The sequence below is a fragment of the Trachypithecus francoisi genome, unplaced genomic scaffold (genome assembly GCF_009764315.1).
Source record: "Trachypithecus francoisi isolate TF-2019V2 unplaced genomic scaffold, Tfra_2.0 Lachesis_group12, whole genome shotgun sequence".
In the NCBI taxonomy this organism is placed as follows: domain Eukaryota; kingdom Metazoa; phylum Chordata; class Mammalia; order Primates; family Cercopithecidae; genus Trachypithecus; species Trachypithecus francoisi.
Genome location: NW_022681457.1, coordinates 9,590,689 through 9,613,824, shown reverse-complemented (window position 1 = coordinate 9,613,824; position 23,136 = coordinate 9,590,689). Strand labels below are relative to the sequence as shown.

General features: G+C 51.9%; 1 protein-coding gene across 1 annotated transcript in view; it reads right to left on the bottom strand.

Annotated features, from left to right (window-relative positions):
* The window catches only part of LOC117091354, a 161,063-nt gene extending 150,254 nt beyond the window's left edge, over positions 1–10,809 (bottom strand). The window contains 3 exon segments of the mRNA XM_033223593.1: positions 10,197–10,232; positions 10,395–10,557; positions 10,643–10,809. Of these exon segments, the coding sequence (XP_033079484.1) occupies positions 10,197–10,232; positions 10,395–10,557; positions 10,643–10,670 (227 nt within the window). The 5' untranslated portion in view covers positions 10,671–10,809.
* Positions 10,810–23,136: the final 12,327 nt, after the last annotated feature.

Sequence of the window (23,136 nt, the reverse complement as noted above, 5' to 3'; positions counted from 1 at the left end):
GATGAGACCAAAGGAAGTAAATAAAAAGGAAGAGGGAATTCGTGAGAACACATTTTAAATGGTCCATTTTCAAAGAATGGACCTTCTTAGCACTGGCAGCCAGTCTGCGGATTTAACAAACCGCAGGGCTCATGCTCCCAGCAAATCACAGTAAATGAACAGAATGTAGAGCGGGGATCAGCCCATAAAAGGGAAAAAAGCTTCGTTACTGGGAAATTACAAGTTAAGCGGGGAAGGGATGAGGTATTACCTTATAAGGGGGATAGTGAAACTCAGGGGAAGACTGGGAAGATTGTAACCTCATAGTACTGGACCAGTGAGGAAGTAGGGGAGGGACTTGCGTGCTAGGAGATAAATTACCTGCTGTGACTGCCCCAGGTGTGCCTGCCTAGCCGAGGCCCAATCTTGCAAGACCCTATTAAAAGTCTCACTTTCAGGCCGGGCGCGGTGGCTCACGCCTGTAATCCCAGCACTTTGGGAGGCCGAGGCGGGAGGATCACGAGGTCAGGAGATCGAGACCATCCTGGCTAACACGGTGAAACCCCGTCTCTACTAAAATACAAAAATTAGCCGGGCGTGGTGGTGGGCGCCTGTAGTCCCAGCTACTCGGGAGACTGAGGCAGGAGAATGGCGGGAACCTGGGAGGTGGAGCTTGCAGTGAGCCGAGATCGTGCGGTGTCGCTTTCGCTGTTGCCGGTGCCTGAGTGCATTCTTTGCGTTTTCAGGGGTGAGTGTTTCTCACACTGACTGTCCAGCTCCACCCCGTCCTGGGCTGTGGGTCCTTCTCGGCAGTGTCTGTTCGCCTGAGCCCCAGACCCTTCCCAGCCCCTTCCTGTTACTACTGAAACTGCAGGGCCCCCATCTGCACCCCAGGTGCACCCCCTCTTCCTCTCACTCACTGAGGTTTTCTTCCTGGATGTCAGCAGCTGGGCTGGACCTGGGAGAGGACAGAGAGTGTGGTGGGGGGGAGTGTGGGAGTCTGGGGTCTTTGGGCAGAATTACCTCCTAGGCGGGCCCCTGCTCTTGGGCTCTGGCTCCACAGCCCCTGCAGGATGTTGGAAATCAGTCTCTCTCTGGGCTGGGGGAAGAAGGACAGAGTCTCAGCCCTGGGAACCTTAGAACGACGCACCCTGTACGTGCGACTTTAGGGGAAAGAAGGAGACTTGAAAACACACTCATATGTGTGTGTGTATATATATATACACACATACACACACACACATATACACAGACATACACGCACACATATATATACACACACACACACATATATATACACACATACACACACACATATATATACACACACACACACACATATATACACACACACATATGTATATACACACACATATATATACACACACACACACACATATATATATATACACACACACACACACATATATATACACACACACATACACACACATACACACACACACACACATATATATATATATTTTTTTTTTGAGACAAGGTCTCGCTCTGTCGTCCAGGCTGGAGTGCAGTGGTGTGATCCCAGGTCACTGCAGCCTTGACCTCATAGGGTCAAGTGATCCTCCTGCCTCAGCGTCTTGAGTAGCTGAGACTACAGGTGCACACCACCAAACCTGGCTTATTTGCATTTTTAATTTTTTGTTTTTTTTTTGTAGAGATGGGGTCTCACCACATTGCCCAAGTCCTCTCAAACTCCTGGGCTCAAGCAATCTACCCACCTCAGCTTTCCAAAGTGCTGTGATTACAGGTGTGAGCCACTACACCCAGCTTGCATAGATGTTTTAAATACTAGATATGTTTAAAAAGGCCCAAAGAGGTTGGGCCCAGTGGCTCATGCCTGTAATCCCAGCACTTTGGAAGGCTGAGGCAGGTGGATTGCTTGAACTCAGGAGTTTGAGACCAGCCTGGGCAACATAGTGAGATCTCCATCTCTCCAAAAAAAAAAAAAAAATTAGCCTGGCGAAGTGATAGGGGCCTGTAGTCCCAGCTACTCGGGAGGCTGAGACAGGAGAATTGCCTGAACCCTGGAGGCAGAGGTTGCAGTGAGCCGAGATCACGCCACTGCACTCCAGCCTGGGCGACAGAGCATGGGTCCATCTCAAAAAAAAAAAAAAAAAAAGTAGAGTAACAAGTGTTGGCGAGAATGTGGAAAAAATGGAGCCCTGCACTCTGCTAGTCGTAATGTAAATGAGTACAATGACGGCGGAAATACCATAGACGTTTTTCAGAAGTTAACGATCAGAACTGCCCTATGTTGCAACAATTTCACTGCTGGGTGCGTATCTAAAGGAAATGACATCAGGATGTTGAAGAGAAGCCCGCCCTCCCAGATTCATGACAGCTTTAGTCACCATAACCAAGACATGGAACCCGCCCAAGTGTCCATCAGCAGGCGAACGGATACAGAAAAGGAAGTGCTCAGTGTGTCCACAGTGAAAAACTGCTCAGCTTTCTCGGAAAAGGAAGTTGTTTCATTTGTGACAAGGATGAGCCTCAAGAACATCACGCTACGTGGAGAAGAGAAGGCACAGGAAGACACCTGCCGCCTGATCTCACTTATGTGTGGATTGTCCCAGTTCAACTCATGGAAGTAGAGTGGAAGGTAGTTCCTGGGAGCTGAGGGGGTGGGAGTGGAATCAGAGAGCTGCATCGAAGGATACCACGTTTCAGTTAGACAGGAGGAGTGAGTTTAGCAGATCTGTTGTACCATACGGTGACTACAGTTGCTCACAATGGATTGTATATGCGAACATTGGTAAGAAAGTAGATTTTAGGGCCGAGCGCAGTCGCTCACACCTATAATCCTAGCACCCTGGGAGGCCAAAGTGAGTGAATCACAAGGTCAGGAGTTCAAGACCAGCCTGACCAACATGGACAAACCCCGTCTCTACTAAAAATACAAAATGAGCCGGGTGTGATGGTGCATGCCTGTAATTCCAGCTACTCGGGAGGCTGGGGCAGGAGAATCGCTTGAACCTGGGAGGTGGAGGTTGCGGTGAGCTGAGATTGCACCACTGCACTCCAGCCTGGGCAACAAGAGTGAAACTTCGTCTCAAAAAAAAAAAAAAAAGTAGATTTTAAATATTCTCTTAACAAAAAGACAGCTACGTGATGTTACAGATATATTAATTAGCTTGACCTACTGATTTCACAGGGTATTCATAGATACTAAAATATCATGTTGTATACCCTACATATGTAGACTTTTAAATTGCCAAATAAAATAAAGTAAAACATTAAAATAAAATAAAAAATATTATTTTGAAACAAAAAAAGTGTAGAGTTTAAAACGTGCCTTTTATAGAATGGAAAATTCCATTTTATATGTGACGACTTTTTTTCTTTTTTAATTTTTTGAGACAGAGTCTGGCTCTGTGGACCAGGCTGGAGTGCAGGGGTGGGATCTGAGCTCACTGCAAACTCCATCTCCTGGATCAAATGATTCTCCTGCCTCTGCCTCCCCAGTAGCTGGGATTGCAGCGTGCGCCACCATGTCTGGCTAATTTTTGTATTTTTAGTAAGAGATGGGGTTTTACCATGTTGGCCAGGCTGGTCTTGAACTCCCGGCCTCAAGGAATCTGCCGCCTCTGCCTCCCTATGTGTTGAGATTTCAGGCGTGCGCCACCGCACCCAGGCACGTTGCCTCTTTTTCTATTCTCAAGAAACATTTGTGATGCTCTGGGTGTGTTTGTGCATTTCATTAGTGTGTCAATATTTGTAAAAAAATCACCAATGAAGCTTCGTGAACTGGAGTTTATACCATGGGAACATTTTTATTAGTCAGTGTATTTCACACACACACACATACACATACACATCTAAAATGAGTCAGATTCTCTGATTACTCTTACGTTCATTAAGTAAACTCCAGTTTTGAATATTTCATCCATTTAATCTGCATTTTCTAGTATATTGGCATAGGTTTGCCGCCTGTTCTGAGGTTAGTTTTTGAAAATGTGTGTAGGGTCTGCCGGGCTGTCTGCTTCTTCACGCCCACATGGAAATGCATGCCTGCCCTTTCTTTTTCTTGCTCAATGTAGTTAGGATTTATGAGTGTAATTAATATTTTCAAGAATGAGCTTCACTGGCTTTGTTGAATTTTCAAGTTTTGGTTTTTCCTCATGAGCAACTCTGCTTTTTCTTATTATTCCCTTTCTCACACCTTCATTTGGGATAATTTGTTATTCCCTTTCTAAATTCCTGATACGAAAGCCAACGTCATTCATTTCCTAGTGTTTTTGTGTGTGTGTGGTTTGCAGTTTTTCCATTTCATTGTATGGTGTGTAATATTTATATTGTGATTCAGTTTCAAGCACATTCTTACTTCTGATTTTAGTTTTCTCAGTTCACTCATTGATTATTGAGAAGTCTGTTGCTTTAATTAAAAAAATGTAGGGATATTAGTTATTTAGACTGCAGAATCAAGCGATTCCCAAAGTTCCCAGAGGTCCAGGCTGACTGGGGTTCATTGGTGTCCACTGGGGGCAGCTCCTGTGCCTTCAGCAGTCCCGAGTCTCCTTCTGCTGAGTGTGGGGTCTGGGTCCCCTCCAGGTTAGTGGATGGCCAGGGTGGCGTAGACGCTGGACTCAGCTGGAGGTTCCCCTTCCTGGGATGGAGGAGGCTCAGCTGCCTCCCGTCTGAGGGTCAAGCTCTGCAGCTGGGCGTAGGTCACATCCTGGGGGTCTTCAGATGCAGCAGCCTGCAGTGGGGGAGAGTGAGAGGGAAGGAACGTGGTGGGGGTGGGGGAGGCCTGGGGGCCTGGAGAGGAAAGGACTCACCTCAGTGTCCATCTGCCTGTCCTCTTCCGCCTGTGTGTCCTTTGTATCCAGGAACTCCGCGGACAGTGGGGAGGGAGGAGAGGCCATTTCTCTCCTAGGTCTGGAGTGTTTCACCTGGGCATATGTCACTGCCTGGGGGTCTTCATCGTGTGGGCTCTGCTGGAGAAAGACACTGGTGGGGGGGTGTCCTTGAGTCCCCCTGACCCCCTGGAGTCAATTTTCCCCACTGTTCCCAGGGTGATCCGACTACATCCCTTTCCTGGTGGAACCTCAGGGACGCCCTAAGGCTGTGGAGGGTCTGGCCTCTCCCTCCCTGCGGTTCTGGCCTCTCCTCCTCACTCTGACCTTGCCCATTTGGCTGCAGCCTCACGCCCGCCTTCCTGCAAGAGCTTGCTGCTGCCTCGGGGCCTTTGCAAGGCTGTTTCCTCTGCCTGCAGGGGCTCGTCCATGAGAGGATCCTGTGGCTCCCTCCGTCCAGGCTTCTCAGATGACAGCTGAGCAGACAGCCCTCCCCTTACATTCAGACGGGCCCCACTGCCCCACACTGTCTGCCCTTTCCCTGGTTTATGTTTCTTACAGCACGTTGCACTGCTGCACACGGTGCATTTATTTGCATTTTGTCTCCCACCAGGAGGTGAGCTCAGGAGGCGGGGGCAGCTTTGCTCCCTGCTGTGTCTGCAGCTCCCACAGGGAGCCCGATCCACAGTGAGCTCCCTGGGAACACTCGCTGGATGAATGAATGAAGGGGAGCCCAGGGGACCGGGGTGGTTCATTTATTCCTCATCCTCCTGAGGCCTGGGGAGCGCTCTGACAACCAGACGGCCAAACAGAGGAGGAGGAGTGGGAAGGGGACCCGGGAGGAGGCCCACAAGATCCCAGGACAGCAGGAGAGAGTGAGGTCACAGCAGGCGGGAGGCAGCGCGCTGGAAGAGGAGGGGTCCACCGTGATGATGCTGAGAACCGGGGGAAGAGGACAGAGAAGTCCTGCAGGATTAGATCTGGCACCAGGAGGCCTTTGGTGCCTGGGACAGGGGCGGGATCTCACCCGACTGTCCAGCTCCGCCCCGTCCTCAGGCTGTGTGTCCTTCACGGCAGCATCTGCTGGGCCAGAGCAAGGGGTTCGTCTCCTGGGAAGGACCCCTGAGACCTGTCAGTCCTGCCGGCCCCTGCCCAGCTCCAGACGGGGCCACTGAGATGCAGGGAGGGGCTGCAATGTCCCTGAGGTCCCACAGTGTGGAGTGAGATCATCTCACCCTGAGCCCCAGACCCTTTCCAGCCTGTGTCCCTTTCTCCTTTGCCACAGAAACTTTGGGGCCCCCATCTCCCTCCTGGCTGGTCGCCTCCCCCATCTCCCTCCTGGCTGGTCACCTCCCCCATCTCCTCCTGGCTGGTCGCCTCCCCCATCTCCTCCTGGCTGGTCACCTCCCCCATCTCCTCCTGGCCTGGCTGGTCACCTTTTCCTGTCACTCACAGAGGTTTTCTTCCTGGGTGTTGGCAGCTGGACTGGACCTGGAGGAGGAACGGGAGCTTTAGGGGCAGTGTATGGACCAGGGCCCGGTGGGAGTCTCAGGTCTTCGGGCAGAATTACCTCCTGTGAAGGCCTCTGTCTCTGGGCTCTGGCTCCACAGCCCCTGCAGGATGTTGGAAATCAGCCTTTCTCTGGGCTGGGGGAAGAAGGACAGAGCCTCAGCCCTGGGAACATCGGAGCCCCCTGCCCCCCACACACAGCTCGAAGGTAAGGAAGGAAACCTGAAAACACTCCTGCCTCCGTGTTCCAAATGCCCCATGAGATGGACAGAACCCGAAGGACACTTTACATTTGTAGATGGGACTGACATTAAGTGCTTTCTCCACTCGCCTGGTGAGAAATGCTGGAACAGTTCCTCAAAGCTGCATTTGCCCAGTGGTTTGGATTCCCTTTGGCTGGTGCTCTGAGCCCACCCTCAGTTGGCCCACAGGGTCTCCCCTTCCCTACTCACCCGATGTCCAGCGTTTGCCCTGACGTCGATGTCGGAGGACGAGGAAGAGGAGGAGGAGGAGGAAGAGCAGCAGGACGAAGGCCACCAAGACGCCGGTCACAACCCCCAGGTGCCTTCCCAGACCTTGAGCATGATGACATCAGAAATGGGGGTGATGTCATTGAAATGAGCACCTACTGTGTGCAGGTGACTGCTGGACCTTCTGTTCGCCACCTCCAACCCCCACAACAGTCGTACAGCACGGAATGGAAACACAACCCACCCACCTTACAGATGGAAAACTGAGGCTCAGAGAGGGGAATCGCCTGCCCCAGGACCCCCAGCCAGGAAGCGGCAGAGCTGGGAAGGGAACCCGGGAGTCTGACCCACAGCCCTTGTTCCCTGCACCAGAGCTGAGCCCCAGAGATGCAGGGAAAGAGCCTGACCGTCCTGAACCACGGCCCTGCTCCCCTCCCCTGCCCCAGGTCACCGTCACTGCTGCAGGTGGGACAGGACAGGCCCCTGCGGAATGGGTCCTGGGAGGCTTCCCTGGGAGGCCTCCTCTCCCAGGAGGTCACAGCTGGGAGTCAGAGCAGAAAGGAATGTTCCCACCCGCAGGCCTCTCTCCTTTACATTTGGAGAAACTGAGGCCCAGGCATGGGAGGGGCCTGTCCACGTCACCACCTCCAGAGGAGCCTGAACCTAGGACGGAAGCCACCCCTGCCTCCCCAGGACCCTGCCCACCTTCCTCTCAGAGCCCCCACTCACCACTCTGGGGTCCGACCCCGTGGGGTTGAGGGGCTGGTCCTCAGGGCCTGCTGGGTCAGGATGGGAAGGTGAGGGCTGGGGCTGCCCTGCTCCCCATGTCAGCCCGGCTGCTTCTCCCCCAGGGCAGGGCCCCAACATTTCCCTCTGCCTCACCCCTGCCCCTCACCGGCCCAGCCTCAGAGCCCCTGGGAGCCTGTGGCCCCTCCTCTGGCTCTGCCCAGCTCCCAAGATGGAAGGCCGAGCTTGAGTCCCCGAGGGGAATGGGACTCCGGGAAACGTGGGGGAGGCCGTGCTCCCTCCGAGCCCAGAGGCCTCAGGGACTCACCAGGTTTGGGGGTGGGACCGGTGGGTGGGGGGCTGGGACTCCCGGAGGGTCCTGGGTAAATGAAAGAGAGGAGGCTGAGGAGCAGAGCTTCCCTGAAGTCCCCACCTCAAACCAAATTTCTCTACATGGCCCTGTGGCCTCAGGCCCCTCCCTCCACCCACCTCTCCTCTTCATGATGCTGGCGGTGCCGCTGAGGGTGGGCATGCCTGGGAGGGCCCTGTTGTCCTCCTCCCCTCTGAGGGTGAGTCCCCCTCCGGCTGAGCCCTGCTCAGATCCCTGCTCACTCCATCCCAGCTCAGAGCTCTCCTGGGGCAGGACCTGAGCTGAGCCTTTGAGCTCAGAGAGGACAGGGTCAGGGCCCTCACCTGAGACCTGGAGCTCCAGGGGCTCACTGGGGTGAGTCAGCAGGTAGGGGTTGGAGCTGAATGAGGCGTAGCACCTGTAGGTCCCTGCGTGGGCTGAGGTCACAGGACTCATGCGGAATTCAGCCTGGTACAAATGAGACCAGCGCTTTGATTTCAGATGCAGGGGGGGATCAGCTGCTCCCTCCTTGGTCAGAAAGAAAGTGTCCATCCATCCCTGTGACTGACACAGCAGGGTCACGTTCTCTCCTGAGGCCACCGTGGGGCCCGGCTGCACCGAGAGGGAGGGTCTGGCATGGGTCTGTCCTGCAGAGAAGACGGATGGGTGAGGGACCGCCCCACCTTGTTCTGAGCTGATACCTCCCAGGCCTCTCTCTGGGACCCTCAGTCTCTCTGTCTCTGTTTTCTCTGAGTCTCCCCCTCCCCACCCATTCCTGTCTCTGTCTCTCACTCCCTTGGGACCCCCACCCCTCATCCCAGCCATCATCACCTGGGATCCCCCGGCAGGGCCTGTGCAGAGCCTGGGTCCCTGACTGAACCCACAGGTCTCCTCACCTGCGATCAGGATGTCCAGGGGGTCGCTGGGGGCCGACCACTCGGAGGAGAGGTTGTGTGCACCAGAGCATCTGTACTGGCCCCCGTGGGAGCTGCTCACAGGGCTCAGGGTGAAGTTGGCCTGGGAGAGCCCAGCCTGGGGCTGCCGGCCAGGGCGCTGGAGGAAGTCACCTTCTCCCTCCTTGTATAGAACGAATCTGTCGTAGCCAGCATCAGAGCCACACTGGAGGATCAGCTTCTCCCCAGGGGACACGACAAGACCCGGCTGCACTGAGAGTGATGGCTTCTTAGAAACACCTGGGAAAAGGTGGTCACGGTTTCCAGGAGCAACCCTCAGGCTTCCCCACAAACCCTCCCTCTCCCCCTGGGCCTCACCACTGCTGATCTTCCTGTGTCTCTGGCCCCAGGAGCCCTGAGCCCTCTCGTCCCAACATCATCCCACCTGGAGCTGCCCTGAGACGCGGCTCCTCCCCACCTGCCCGGAGACTCAGGGAGCTCCAGGCAATGCTGTGAATTTCTCACCTGGGACCAGAAGCTCCAGGAGATCGCTGGGTAAAGACCACACATAGGGAGTGCTCGAGACATAACCATAGCACCGGTACAACCACCTGCGACTCGGGCTCACGGGGCCCACGGAGAAGACGGCCCGGGATGACCCACGGGTATGGGCATGGGAGTTCAGGCATCGTGAGTGTTCATCTTCTCCTTCCTTACACAAAATGAAGCCGCCAAATGCCATCCATGAGACACACTGGAGGGTGACGCTTCCTCCTGACGTCACCACAGGGCTGGGCAGGGCTGAGAGGGTGGGTTTTCTGTAGGCTCCTAGGAGAGAAGGAGGCACAGTGTAAATGGGCTCCCACCTCCCACATCATCCCCAGGGCTGGGCTGTGAGAGGGAGACGCCCCTGAGAGCCGATCCCCTTCCTGAGGACAGAGCCTGGGGCTGGGACCCCTGAGTGTCCTCTCACCTGTCACCACCAGCTCCAGGGGGTCACTGGGCTCTGACCACCAACTGTGGCTGTAATACAAATACTGACAGCGATACTGCCCTGCGTCTTCCCAGGTGATGGATGGGATGGGGAACTGGCCCTTCTTCACAAGCTCTGGTCGTGTCAATCGAATCCAGGATGCTGATTTTTTCTCCCTATATAGATGGTACTCCAGGGCTTCAAGGTTTCCCTGACACCTGAGGGTCACGGGACTGCCCTGGGTGATCACACGGTCTGGCTCAGCCCAGAGTGTGGGCTTGTGGAGAATTCCTAAAAGGAAATCAGAGATTGGATTCTAAGTCATTTCCCACCCAACAGATCTCAGCTGTTGGCTGCAGGACCCTCCAGACGTCCCCATCAGTCAGCCCAGATCTCCTGTTCCCCATCCCCAGCTGCACGGGGGTGGCCCCTTGTCCCCAGTGAAGAGGAGGGACCTGGGACAGCTGGGGACAGACTCACCTGCCTGCACGTGGGTCCTGGGGCCCAGACTCAGCCCTGGAAGAGAGTTCCCTGTGAGAGATTTGCCCCTGAAGCCTGAGCAGGTCCTCCCCTCCCTGGGATCTTTGTGAGCCCCTGGGGTCTCCTTATGCACCAGAGTTTGGCTGTGGGGTGAGGCCCCTCCTAGGTTAGAGTCTCCCCTCCCTCTTCAAATCTCACCGAGACAGACCAGGAGCATGAGGATGGGGGTCATAGCGTCTCCTCCCACTGCCCTGCTGTGCGGATGGATGAGCCCTTGGTGCTGGCAGGACAGAGACACACAGAGAAAAATGGCGTCCCCTCCTTCCCTCGTTGTGTGGCCACTCAGAGGCTGGGTCCTTCTCCTGGGGTGTTGTCATCTGCAGCCACACAGGAAGCAGAAGTGACCTCCCAGGATCCTGACTCTCATTCTTTTAGGGCTGAGGTGGGGGCAGGCACTGGGCCCTCTGCAGACATTTCAGACAGAAATGGGGTCTTTCCTGACCCCCAGCCACTGTCTGTCTGGTTTATCCTCGTCTCACTGAGAGCCGGGATGTAGCGGCAAATAGAACTGCTGCTTCCTGTGTCTGTCCTTCCAGATGAGGGTAGCGGAGGCTTCCCCTTCCTTCTCACAGCCTCCCCCAAGGTCTCCCTCCCTCCTTCAGCCCGTCCATCGGCTCAGCGTTGCGGGGTCCTTACCATGGCAGTCGTCTCTCCAGCACTGGAGATGCTTCAGGGAAGACGCAGGTCTGTGCTGCAGGCAGACTCAGGTCAGCAGGGATGCATCTTGCATCTCACTGTGCCGTCCAGGCTGAGCTGCGTGTGGCAGTGAGGACAGAAGAGAAATGCAGGGAAATAGAGGAAGAAAAGTTGACTTCTTTCTTGGCACTGGATTGTGGGTTTTCTTTCAACCAAATAGCTCCCTCTCAACTTCCCCCACCTTTTTTTTTTTTTTTTTTTTTTTTCTACAGTGTCCCCCCCTCCCCCCAGGAACAAACCTCTGAGTCTTTCCTGCCTCCTCGGTGCCTCTTGCGTCCTTGGCCGTCCCTCTGCACCTCGATTCCTGGTCGACATTTTGGGAACAATGACTTACGTTTGCGCTTTGATTTGAGGAGTTGAGGAGGGAGTTGATACTTATTTGATGACTGGTTGTCCTCCGCTGCCTATGTGACCTTGGTTTGTAGTGTCCAATCTCTGAACCTCAGCTCCTTCCTTTGCAGGCTGTTGTCATGAATCCCACTTGTCACCGTGGTTGTCGGGTAGGTGGTGCCTGCGACATTGGGAGGGGCTCATTTCTGCCTGATTTCCAGATCAGGGTAAGACCTGAGGTGTCTGGGCCATGAGAGGATCTTGGTGTTGGACTCCACAGTCTATGAAGGTGATTGATGTCTCCACTTAAGATGTCACATCTGACCCTAATGGAGAAATGTACATCAGGCATTTCTGAAATACCCAGAGCATCAAGGTCATGAGCAGAAAAAGACACGTGGAAGTCCCAAGTGTAGAAGGATCCACAAGAAAAAACAGAGGCCAGAGGTGAGATGCCACAGGATCCCGGGACCACCAAGGGCTCATTAGGGTGGAGGTTTCTGCCACTGAGTGGAGCCGGGAGAGGAATCTCGGGATCTGTAATAACGGTGAGGGACTCAGGGCTCCAGACCAAGGTGGGAGGCTGCGTCTTCCATCCACACGTGAGGCTCGAGTGGACCCCAAGCAGCCCAGAGGAGTTCCATCAAAGGAGTGCACCCAACCGTCCAGTGATAGAGCTGCTGGGATTTCAAAGAAAGAAGCACTGAACACCAGGGTGTGCATAGAGCATTTATTAGGGGGACTTCCATAGACTGAGGCATTTTTGTCTCCTTGCCCAGTGTCTGCTTGTGCATCTCAAGGATGTGCTTCCACATAGCAGTATGTTCCTGAGATGGACAAGGAGACACTGGGTGTTCTACACAAAGCTTTAACCAACCAACCAAACAAACAAACAAAAAACCCTAGAGAATATTATCTCTCAGTACAGTTGTTTTTTGGGATACACAGGCAATTCGTTTCAGTACCCCCTGCACGTAACAAAACTTACTTGTGCTCTAGCCCTGACATTGTCTCTGCTTGACCTGCATATAGGAAAAGTTTGCTGTCCATGCACGCAGGTCTTGCTTCTCACAAATGCCATAGTTTGATCCCTGTTTGGTTGAAAAAAGTGTGTATATAAGAGACCCCAGGAACTCAAGTTTGCCTTGCTCCAGGGTCGCCTGGATTTTGAGTGTATTTGGGAATGAGAAGCAAGGATTACAATCTGGAGTGCATGGCATGGCAAGCCACAGTGCGTCCAGAGAGGGAAGTGTGATGTTGGGATATATGCTGGTTTTCACCCACAGTTCCTGGCTTTCGTTAGAATGTTGGCTGTGTTGGGCCTCAGGGGAGGCCTCTGACTTCCTCCTGCCCTTCCTTCGCCTGCTCAAGGCGAGAATCTAATGTTCCCTGCCTTTCTGATGGTGGATCTTAAGACCCTCCCAGAAGACGGTCTCACCCTGTTCCTTGTGGGAGGAAATGCTGGCATCATGAAGCTTCCATAAAAGCCCAAGAAGACTGGGTTTCATGAGTTCTGGATGGCTGAGCATGTGGAAGCTCCTGGAAGGTGGTGCCCAGGGAGGGCATGGAAGCCCCGCGCCCCTTCCCCCATGCCCTCCTGCTATGTGTTTCTTCATCTTTATCCTCTGCAGTGTGCTTTGTATTCAACCAGGAAATGTCAGTGTTTCCCTGAGTTCTGTGAGCTGCTACAGCAAATTATTCAAGCCCAAAGAGGGGGTCATGGGATCCCCAACTTGAAGCCAGTCGATCAGAAGTTCTGGAGGTCTGCACTTGGGAATGGTGTGGGGGACAGTCTTGGGGACTTAGCCTTTAATCTGTGGGATGTGGGACTGTGTCTGGGTAGACAGCGTCAGAGCTGACTTAGAGGACACAGAACTGCTCTTCGCTACTGGGTCTGGGGAAAAAAAATCCCACATGTCTGGTCCTAGAAGTCTTCTTCTGTGTAGATGATTCCTGTGATGTGAGAGTAGAGGAAAAGCACTGTAGAGAGAGCTCTCTGTACATAGAGAGGTAAAGGAAGTTCTTATCAGCAACAAGGGAGAGGCTGACAGAGCTGCCTAGAAACAGAGTTCCCTGGTTCCAGTGGTTCAAAGCCAGAGTTGCTGGCAGTCCATTGGAGGAGATGCCATTGCTGGGCAAGTGTTCTCTCGAGAGCATCTTATCTGAATTCCTGACATCCTAAAGAATAGCTAGTGATAAACCTTGTCAAAGCAGGAGAGGAGTGAAGGACATAGAAGTGTTTCTTTTGGGTTTTTTTTTTAAGCCTGTAACAGTTCTTTTTTTTTTTTTTTTTTTTTTTTTTTTTTTTTTTTTTTTTTGAGACGGGTCTCGCTCTGTCCCCCAGGCGGAGTGCAGTGCCGATAGCTCACTGCAACTGCCTCCCGGTTCACGCCATTCTCCTGCCTCAGCCTCCCGAGTAGTACTGGGACTACAGGCGCCCGCCATCGCCCGTCTAGTTTTTTGTACTTTTAGTAAGACTTTCACCGTGTTAGCCAGGATGTCTCGATCTCCTGACCTTGTGATCCGCCCGCCTCGGCCCTCCAAAGTGCTGGATTACAGGCTTGAGCCACCGCGCCCGGCCGAAACAGTTCTTATCTGAGACCTGGAAGCATGAGCTTCCTCTCCTTCAGGCCTTTCTGGCCCTGTGGGGTCTGAGTTTGACCAAAGTCATCTCATCCTTGCACCTGTGACTTTCCTATTGGGTGTGTGGAGTGAAGGCACTGGGTTACGAAGTTTAACCTGAGAGTTTCAGGAATTTGGTTGAGGGGAGGGCTTGTTTCTATATTTTTAGCAAACGGGTTAATTTTTCATTGTTTTCTAGAAACAATCTAAAGTGCTTTATCAGTACTTGGGGATGCTCAAGACCTCCGCTTGGGTTCCAGCCTTCAAGTGGAAACAGGCATCTGTCCAACCCACAGAGCAGTCATGGCACTTTCTCTCTCTCTCAGAACAAGGAAAAAAGTGGAGGAAACTGTGGGACCTTAGAGACTGTGGCTTTCTGTCTTTTGTGTTTGTGGACAGACCCTGGGATAACTCAGTGACACAGGCCACACTCAACACTGAGCCACCTTCCCGGGTGCACACGACACAAACTTGCTTTATCATTGTTGGACCGGGCATATCTGGCACTTGAGTGTGAAGGTCACACGGACCTCGCCATGCTGGGCGTAACACGGAACTGATTCTAAACTTGGGAGTGTGGACACCGCAGGGCAGGAGCGGCTACAGGAATGCCCTCATCAGTTTTCATTCCTGAGTCAGCCCTGGGAGAAACCCTGTGTGGAAGATCATGTGTGTGGGAGAAAAACCCACCCCAGAGGAATAAAAATCAAACAATCCATTAGAGAAAAAAACAGGCAATTATAGAAATGAATTAGGAAGCTATTGTGATGTGAAAAATAGTAAATTATATTAACACAGTTAGAAATAATTTCATCAAGAATGAGACACAACTGAAACAATAAACATTGTATTGGTGTAGAATATTTATTAAAATCTTTCATTACTCATCAGAGAAAAACTAGAAGTGAAAAAAATAGAAACAATAATGCACACAATAAATGGAATGAGAAGAGGAAACAGATATCTCTCTGTAGATCACACTTTCAGAAGGAGGGAAATAAGGAGTATGTTAGTAAATACTTGCAAAGAAATAAGTTGACATTTTTACAGAAATGAAGAAAGAACATGAGTTTAATGTGCATAAACTCATAAATAACATTAATGTCTTAACTGTGATAGAGCAAACAATACCTAGAATAGATACAAAGTAATTTTAAAATTACTGGAGAAAATGAAAATTATTCTCAAATGAAAGACAAGCACATTGGGACTGGATTTCCCAAGAGTAAAAAGTGACAAGAAAATGACTGGGGGTTGAAGTTCCAGTTGGCTGAATGGAAAGGGCTGGAGTCTGCCTACTCACAAAGAGGACCCAAAATGGCAAGTAAATACCAACAGGTCAAGTGGATCTTCCAAGAAGACGCTGAGGTTCACCTGAGCACCATGAGGACATGGAGAGAAGAGAAGAGAAAAGGTGGGAGCCAGGAGAGGATCCTAACATGAGGAAGGGGTGAGTGATGAGAGATTCCCTAACACGGGGAAGGGGTGAGTGATGAGAGATTCCGTAACATGGGGAAGGGGTGAGTGAGAGATTCCCTAACACGGGGAAGGGGTGAGCGAGTGAGAGATTCTCTATCATGGGGAAGGGGTGAGTGAGTGAGAGGCCCCCTAACAAGGGGAAGGGGTGAGTGAGAGGCTCCTTAACAAAGGGAAAGGGTGAGTGGGTGTGAGGCCCCTGGGATCCACACCCCTGCCTTGGCCCTTTACAATTCTAGTCACAGGAGAGCCCCTGACCCCCCTTGGCCTGCAGAGGCACACAGGGAGTTCCTGGAGATGGTGCAGAGGTGCCTCTGGACCCCACGTGGAGTCCCACAGGCTTCTGATCCCTGAGCAGCCTGGGTCCAGCTGCCATTGCCTTAGCAGGGAGGGAGGAGGCCAGGCACCTCTGTGGGCCCCAGAATCAATATGACAGCTGGGGCACAGGAACAGCCAAGCTGAGCACCACATAGCTCCCCACCTCTGTTGTGTTCTGCTAATGGGGCTTCCTTCCTGCTAATGGGGCTTGCCAGCTGCAGGGCCCCAGTGCACCCGTCCTGCCCCCACCTGAACACCGTGGCCCTGGCTTGGTGCCCTCTGTAAGCCCAATGCTCAGAGGACCCTGACAAGCCCTTTGCAGTCACTGCCACCTCTGCCTCTGCCCCTAGGCTGCCCCAGGCCTAAGGAGGGTGGGGAGGCCTGGCACTTTCGCATGTCCCCAACAGCAAAACCGAGTGCCACTTCTTCAGGAGGGCAGTGTGAGCGGGCCCTGTGCCCCACAGCTGCCAGTCTCCAGTGCCCCAGCCAAGGGGCCCTGCCCTCCCTAGTGACAGGCCCACAGCACGGCCGCCCTGCCCCCACCTGGCCATTTCAGCTGTAGCCCCCAGCCTTTCTGAGAGCCCAGTCCCCACAGGCCTGTGATCTGCCCACAGGTTCCAACACCTGAGCCTTCTGCCTGTCCCGCCTGAGAATTCTGCCTGTGACCTGGGGACCAGCCCAGGCTTCCCTATCACAGCCAGCATCTGAAGCCTGGAAGAGCTGAAACCCAGTCAAGCCCCTACAGGACTCGCACACACTGTCTAGCCAGCCACCTGGGGGCCTGCAATCCGGGAACTGCTGGCCCTTTCCTACCCTGCTGGCACCTGACCAGTCACCCCAGGGCCTGAGGTCGGGCCCACCCAGCCAGTAACACCACCACAACTGACGTCCACTCTCCCATCCAGAGACACAGAACCCCCCATATCCCACCTACGTGAAGCATCTGCCACGTCGGACAACGGACAGCCGCTCACGGTCTGCACTGGGCTGAGGGAGCAGGCTCTGCCTTGGAACCATGCCTGCAGAGAGTGGCAAGGCAGGCATTTCCCACGGCTCCCAGCCACACTATGGCCTGGGGAGAGACAACAGTGTGTGTCTGCACTGAGACTCATGAGCCCTGGAGCAGGGGTGTGATAGGGAAACAGACAATGTCCCCTACGGGACTGGAAGCGGGTGGAGCTCCTTCATCCCCCACAGAGACCTCAGGGCATTTCACCAGGTGCTGCCCCAGCCACGTCCATCAGGACTGATGCCTGCACTCATCATTAGCATATTCGTGGGCAGGCCAGGGGTTCCAGCTCTGCCCAGCTGTGTTCCCTCACCCAGTTGGAACAGGAAGCTCACGGCTCCAGACACTCCACGGTCCAGCCCTTCCCCTGAAACGACAGACAGCACCTCACAGGAAACACACCAGGTCCATACGCACCTGCTTGTGCTGAGGGTGGCTCTTACCCTTAAGCACCAGCTCCCGGCCTGCGATTTGAACTGAACAGCCCAACACAAACCCTGCTGCAGAAGCGCCCAAGGCTATGGGAAAAAGCCAAAAGACCCTTCCCAACATGCTCTGCAGTCACGCTCCCCACGGGGCTGGAGGGAAAATGCGCAAAAGAAATCCCATCCAAATGAAAATAAATTCAAAGAGAGTAAGTGGCAGCCTCTCCAGATGAGAAGGAATCCGTGCAATGATTCTGACGCCGTGAAAAATCTGAATATTGTGGCGCCACCAAAGGATCGCACTAGCTCTCTAGCGATGGACGCTGAAAACAACAGAAACTCAGAAAGGACAGATAAAGAATGAGACGGAGACAAAAACATTACAAAGAATCAGTGAAAGAGAATGTTGGTTTTTTGAAAGTATAAATAAAATTGAGAGATGGCTGACTACACTAACCAAAAACAGGAGATTTAAATAAGTACAGTCAGAAATGATCAAGTTGACAGTACATCCAACACCACAGAAATACAAACGATCATCAGAGACTACTAGGAACAGCTTTATGCACATAAACTAGAAAACCTAGAGAAATGGGTGAATTCCTAGACACATACAGCTTCCCAAGATCGCACAGGCAAAAAATAGAAACCCTAAACAGACCAGTAACGACCAATGAAAAAGGATCAGTACTAAAAAGTCTTCCAGGCCGGGCACGGTGGCTCAAGCCTGTCATCCCAGCACTTTGGGAGGCCGAGACGGGCGGATCACGAGGTCAGGAGATCGAGACCATCCTGGCTAACACGGTGAAACCCCGTCTCTACTAAAAATACAAAAACTAGCCGGCGAGGTGGCGGGCGCCTGTAGTCCCAGCTACTCGGGAGGCTGAGGCAGGAGAATGGCGTAAACCCGGGAGGCGGAGCTTGCAGTGAGCTGAGATCTGGCCACTGCACTCCAGCCCGGCGACAGAGCGAGACTCCGTCTCAAAAAAAAAAAAAAAAAAAAAATTCTTCCAGCAAAAACACCCAGGAACAGATGGATTCACGGTTGAACTTTACCATATGTACAAAGAAGAGCTGGTGCCAATCATACTGAAAGTATTTCAAAAAATCAAGCTTGTGGAATTCTTTGCTAGTTCATTCTACAAAATCAGTATCATCCGGATAGCAAAATCACACAAGGATCCAACAGAAAAATAATAGGCCAAGAAACCTGAGGAACACAGATGCAAAAATCCTCAAGAAAATACTAGCAAACGGAATCTAGCAGTGTATCAAAAACATAATACATCATGCTCAAGTTGGCTTGATTCCAGGGATGAAAGGATGGCTCAATATATGCAAGTCAACAAAGATGACTCACGACATAAACTAAGAACAAAAAGCATATGATCATCTCAATAGATGCAGATAAAGCATTCAAGAAAGTCCAACATCCCTTCATGATAAAATCCCTCAACAGACCAGGCATGAAAGAAACATACCTCAAAATAATAAGAGCCCCGGCATGACAAACCCACAGTCAATATCAAATTGAATGGGGAGAAGCGAAAACATTTTCTCAGGAAAATGGGAATGGGATCCTCCCTAGCCCCTGGGGTCTCCAACTGGACCAGGGCCTACCTGTGGGGCAGGGTTCCTCTCATGCTAGAATCTCCCATTCCCCTCATCAAATTTCAGTGAAGTGGGCCATGGCCATGGGCATGAGAATCATGGCGTCTCCTCCTACTGGCCTCGGCCGTGCGGGTGGATAAGACCATGGTGCCCACAGGACAGAGACACACAGGGCCTGGGCACATAGCAGCAGTGTTCTCCCACTTACAGGATTTTCCCACCAGCATTTCCACGGGTGGTGAACTGTCCCGGACCCCGCCACGAGCCTGGCTTTTGTTTTCCCAGGGCTTGGACTTTCTTGAAGGCTTTATCTGCCTCTATTGAGATGATCATATGGTTTTTGTTCTTAGTTTATGTCGTGAGTCACATATATTGAACCATCCTTTGAGACAGGCACCAGGCTTTCTGCTGATATTTCAGACACACAAGGCATGTCTCCTGATCTCCTTTCACTGCCTGCCTGACCTGTCCTCATCTCATTGAGGGCCAGGACGTAGCTGCACATGGACATGGTGTCTTCCTGAGTTGGTCCCTTCCAGGTGAAGGCAACGGAGGGTTCTTCCTTCCTCTCAGAGCCTCTCCATGGGGTCTCACTCTCTCCTTCAGCTCACCCGTAAACACACGCTTGTGGGGAACCTACCACGGCCAGTCTTCTCACCAGTCCTGGGGCAGCTTCAGGGAAGATGCAGAGTCAGGCTGCAGGGCAGACTCAGATCGGCAGATACTCCTCTCACATCTGGCTGTGCAGTTCCAGTTGAGTTTCACTGTGGCAATGAGCAGAAAGGGGAAATACAGGGACACAAGGGAAGGAATCATGAGCCTTTCCCCAGAACTGGAGTATGGGTTTTCTTTATGCAAAAAGTTCCCTTCACGAACTTCTTGTTTACTCATCGCAACAGTCATCCATCCCGTCTCCCTGGAAACAACATTGGCCTGACTCTGCCTTCTTGGTGCCCCCCCATTTCTTTCAAACACTCCTGTTCCCATCTTGCGCTCCTGCGTTCAAGGTTTTGGGACAATACATAGGGTTAGCACTCTGATTTGAGGGGAAATCTCGTCTTTGTTTAAATATTCATGTGTTATCCCTTGCCTGTATGACCTTGGGCAATAACCTCCCATCTCTGAGCCTCAGTTTCCTCATTTGGAGCCTGTCGTGAACTCCATTCCTCACAGGGGAGCTGGGTCATTGCTGTACGGGGCTCAGCCATGGGTAATTTCCACAGCAGGTGAAGACAGGAGAGGTGGGGGCGTGAGGGGATGCTGGTGCCCACCATCAAGGCCTGCGACTGACGTTTCCACTCAGGAGTGCCCATTTGTTCCTGCCTTTGAGAGATGCTTCTCATAATATTTCATCAACACCCCGGTTATCACAGTCATGTGCAGAAAATGGGAAATGAAAGCTCGTCGGAAGGAGAAGCACCTACGTTAAAGAGAAAATTGAAACTGACAGAGCATTTGTGTCTGGTGCCATTAGGGGTCATTAGGGAGGAAGCAATTAAGTCACCAGAGTGCATGCATTTAAGCATGAAATGCGAATCATTTCTGAGACAGAGTGTCACTCTGTCCCCCAGGCTGGAGTGCAGTGGAGCAATCCCGGCTGACCGCTACCTCTGCTTCCCAGGTTCAAGCGATTCTCCTGCCTCAGCCTCCTGAGTAGCTGGCACTACAAGCACGCACCGCCACACCCGGCTAATTTTTGTATTTTTAGTAGAGATGGGGTTTTGCCATGTTGGCCAGGCTGGTCTTGAACTCCTGACCTCAGGTGATCCACCTGCCTCAGCCTCCCAAAGTGCTGGGATTACAGGCGTGAGCCACTGCGCCCAGCCAAAATGCAAATCTTGACCTATTATGAGAAACTGAAAAATAGGAGTAAATTAAAAAATATAGGCTGGGCTCAGCAGAGGTCAGTGTGTTCACAGGATTCGTACCCGAGAGTCAGGAGGCACACGCAGGGGTCCATGGAAAAGGCTGGCGGCCTGGTATGGCGGGAAGGTAATCAGCGACAGACGCTAGAGTCTCCTGCTTGATCTTGCCGAAATCTGGCTCAAATGTTTGGCCTGGCACAACCAAACTAGAACTTGGAAGATGCTGTATAGATAAAACCTAATATTGTAACCATTCATATTGTTATGGATATGAACATAACTTTGAAAATGTCCTTAATAAGATTTCTTTATTCTAGAGGGTAGATGGTGAATGATGAGATTTCTTTAGTCTAGAGGGTAGATGGAGAATGATAAGATTTCTTTACTCTAGAGGGTAGATGGCAAATGATAACATGGCAAATAATAACATTTCTTTATTCTAGAGGGTAGATGGCAAATGATAAGATTTCTTTTTTTTTTTTTTTTTTTTTTGAGACAGAGTCTCGTTCTGTCGCCCAGCTCAGCTCACTGCAAGCTCTGCCTCCCGGGTTTACGCCATTCTCCTGCCTCAGCCTCCCGAGTAGCTGGGACTACAGGCGCCCACCACCTCGCCCGGCTAGTTTTTTGTATTTTTTTAGTAGAGACGGGGTTTCACCGTGTTAGCCAGGATGGTCTCGATCTCCTGACCTTGTGATCCGCCCGTCTCGGCCTCCCAAAGTGCTGGGATTACAGGCTTGAGCCACCGCGCCCGGTCGATAAGATTTCTTTATTCTAGAGGGTAGATGGTGAATGATAAGATTTCTTTAGAGGGTAGATGGCGAATGATAAGATTTCTTTATTCTAGAGGGTAGATGGTGAATGATAATATTTGTTTATTCTAGAGAGTAGGTGGCGAATGATAAGTTTTCTTCTGGAGGGTAGGTGGCGAATGGTAAGATTTGTTTATTCTAGAGGGCAGGTGGTGAACGATAAGATTTCTTTACTCTAGAAGGTAGATGGTGAATGACAAGATTTCTTTACTCTAGAGGGTTGATGGTGAATGATAAGATTTCTTTACTCTAGAGGGTAGGAGGCAAATGATAAGATTTCCTTATTCTAGAGGGTAGATGGGGAATATTCGGTTCCTCATGTTTCTCACGTTCCTCCCTCCAAACATTCTATTCTATGCAGCAGGGTTTTACATCCTTCCAACACAACAGTGGTCTTGGACCTAGACATGTTGAACTCTTTAATGCTAGGGCTCAAGTCCTCTTGCTGTTTTTGGACATTTCAGAAAAGAATCAGCCCCAGTCCTTTTGCATACTTCTGTCTGACTGTCCTAGGTGAGTAGAAAGAAACAGCTCAACTGCTTGGCAAGATTCGTTGACCTGAGGTCTTGTGTGCAGCTGGATTTCTATCCTGCTTCTGTGATTTTCCGTTCGTGGATCACCGACACACTGCAAATGCCTATCATTGCTTTTGACATGGTGTCCTTTGGTTCTGCCTGGAAAGGCAGGAAGTCTCGAAGTGAGGAGCTCACAGATCATAGGCAGATTGGAATGTTTTCAGCAAGAATAGGCAAATCCGTAGAGACGGAAAGCACACTCGTGGTTAGCAGGTGCTGGAGGGAAGAAGGAATGGGGAGTGGTTGCTGACTGGGTGTAGGGTGATGACAATGTGTGGAACAGGATGGCAGTGATGGTTACACAATGATCTGAGGAGAAGCTGCACAGGTAGCATCTGAGAAGGAGGGAAGGGCTCACAGTGTTCAGAGAGGGTGTCAGGGCATCAGGGTGGATTGATCTTTTCCTGGTGGAAATCCGATACTGCCCCATTGATTTAGTTACTGATGTGTGTTTGGAACTCTGAACTGAAGAGATGGAGGCTCAGTAAAGCACACCAGGGAGTGTGGCGATGAGGAATAAAGAAGACTGTGTTACGCATCATGGACCAGAGCACGCAGGTGTGCAGAGCTGTGGACCCAACACTGCCGTGTGGGGTGTAGCCTCATGTCTGGGGGTGGGAAAAGAAGGGGATCCAACCAAGGGAAGTCAACATTAATAGAGAGGAAAGGTATCACATGTTATCTGCCGGATATTGCCGGATCACGCCGGAAAATGTCTCTACAATCCAACACTGATTCCTCCTTCTGGAAACGATCGGCAGACAGTCCAGATAGCATTGGCCCTATATTGTCTCCCGGAACCTCCTGGGATCATCAGATCTATTCCCAAGGCTCCCAGTCTGAGGGGTGCATTGTCCTCTCTGCTGTTCACCTCCCGGCTGCCTTTTAGGGGCTTCTTTGGCTGTGCTGAGCCTCAAATAACAGAATCCCGAGGACCACCAGGATCAAGCCAGCCATGCTCACGTGAATGAGGTTCTCCAGTGTGTAATCCTGGGGGAATGAGGTGGGGGATGGTGGACAAAGAGGCCGCAGAGGTCAGGGCAGATCAGCATCGCCCAGTACCTCTGGATGTCCACCCAGGGCACCCACCTCCCCTTCACAGGACCTGACCCTCTGTGCCAGCCCCATAACTGAAAGCATCTCC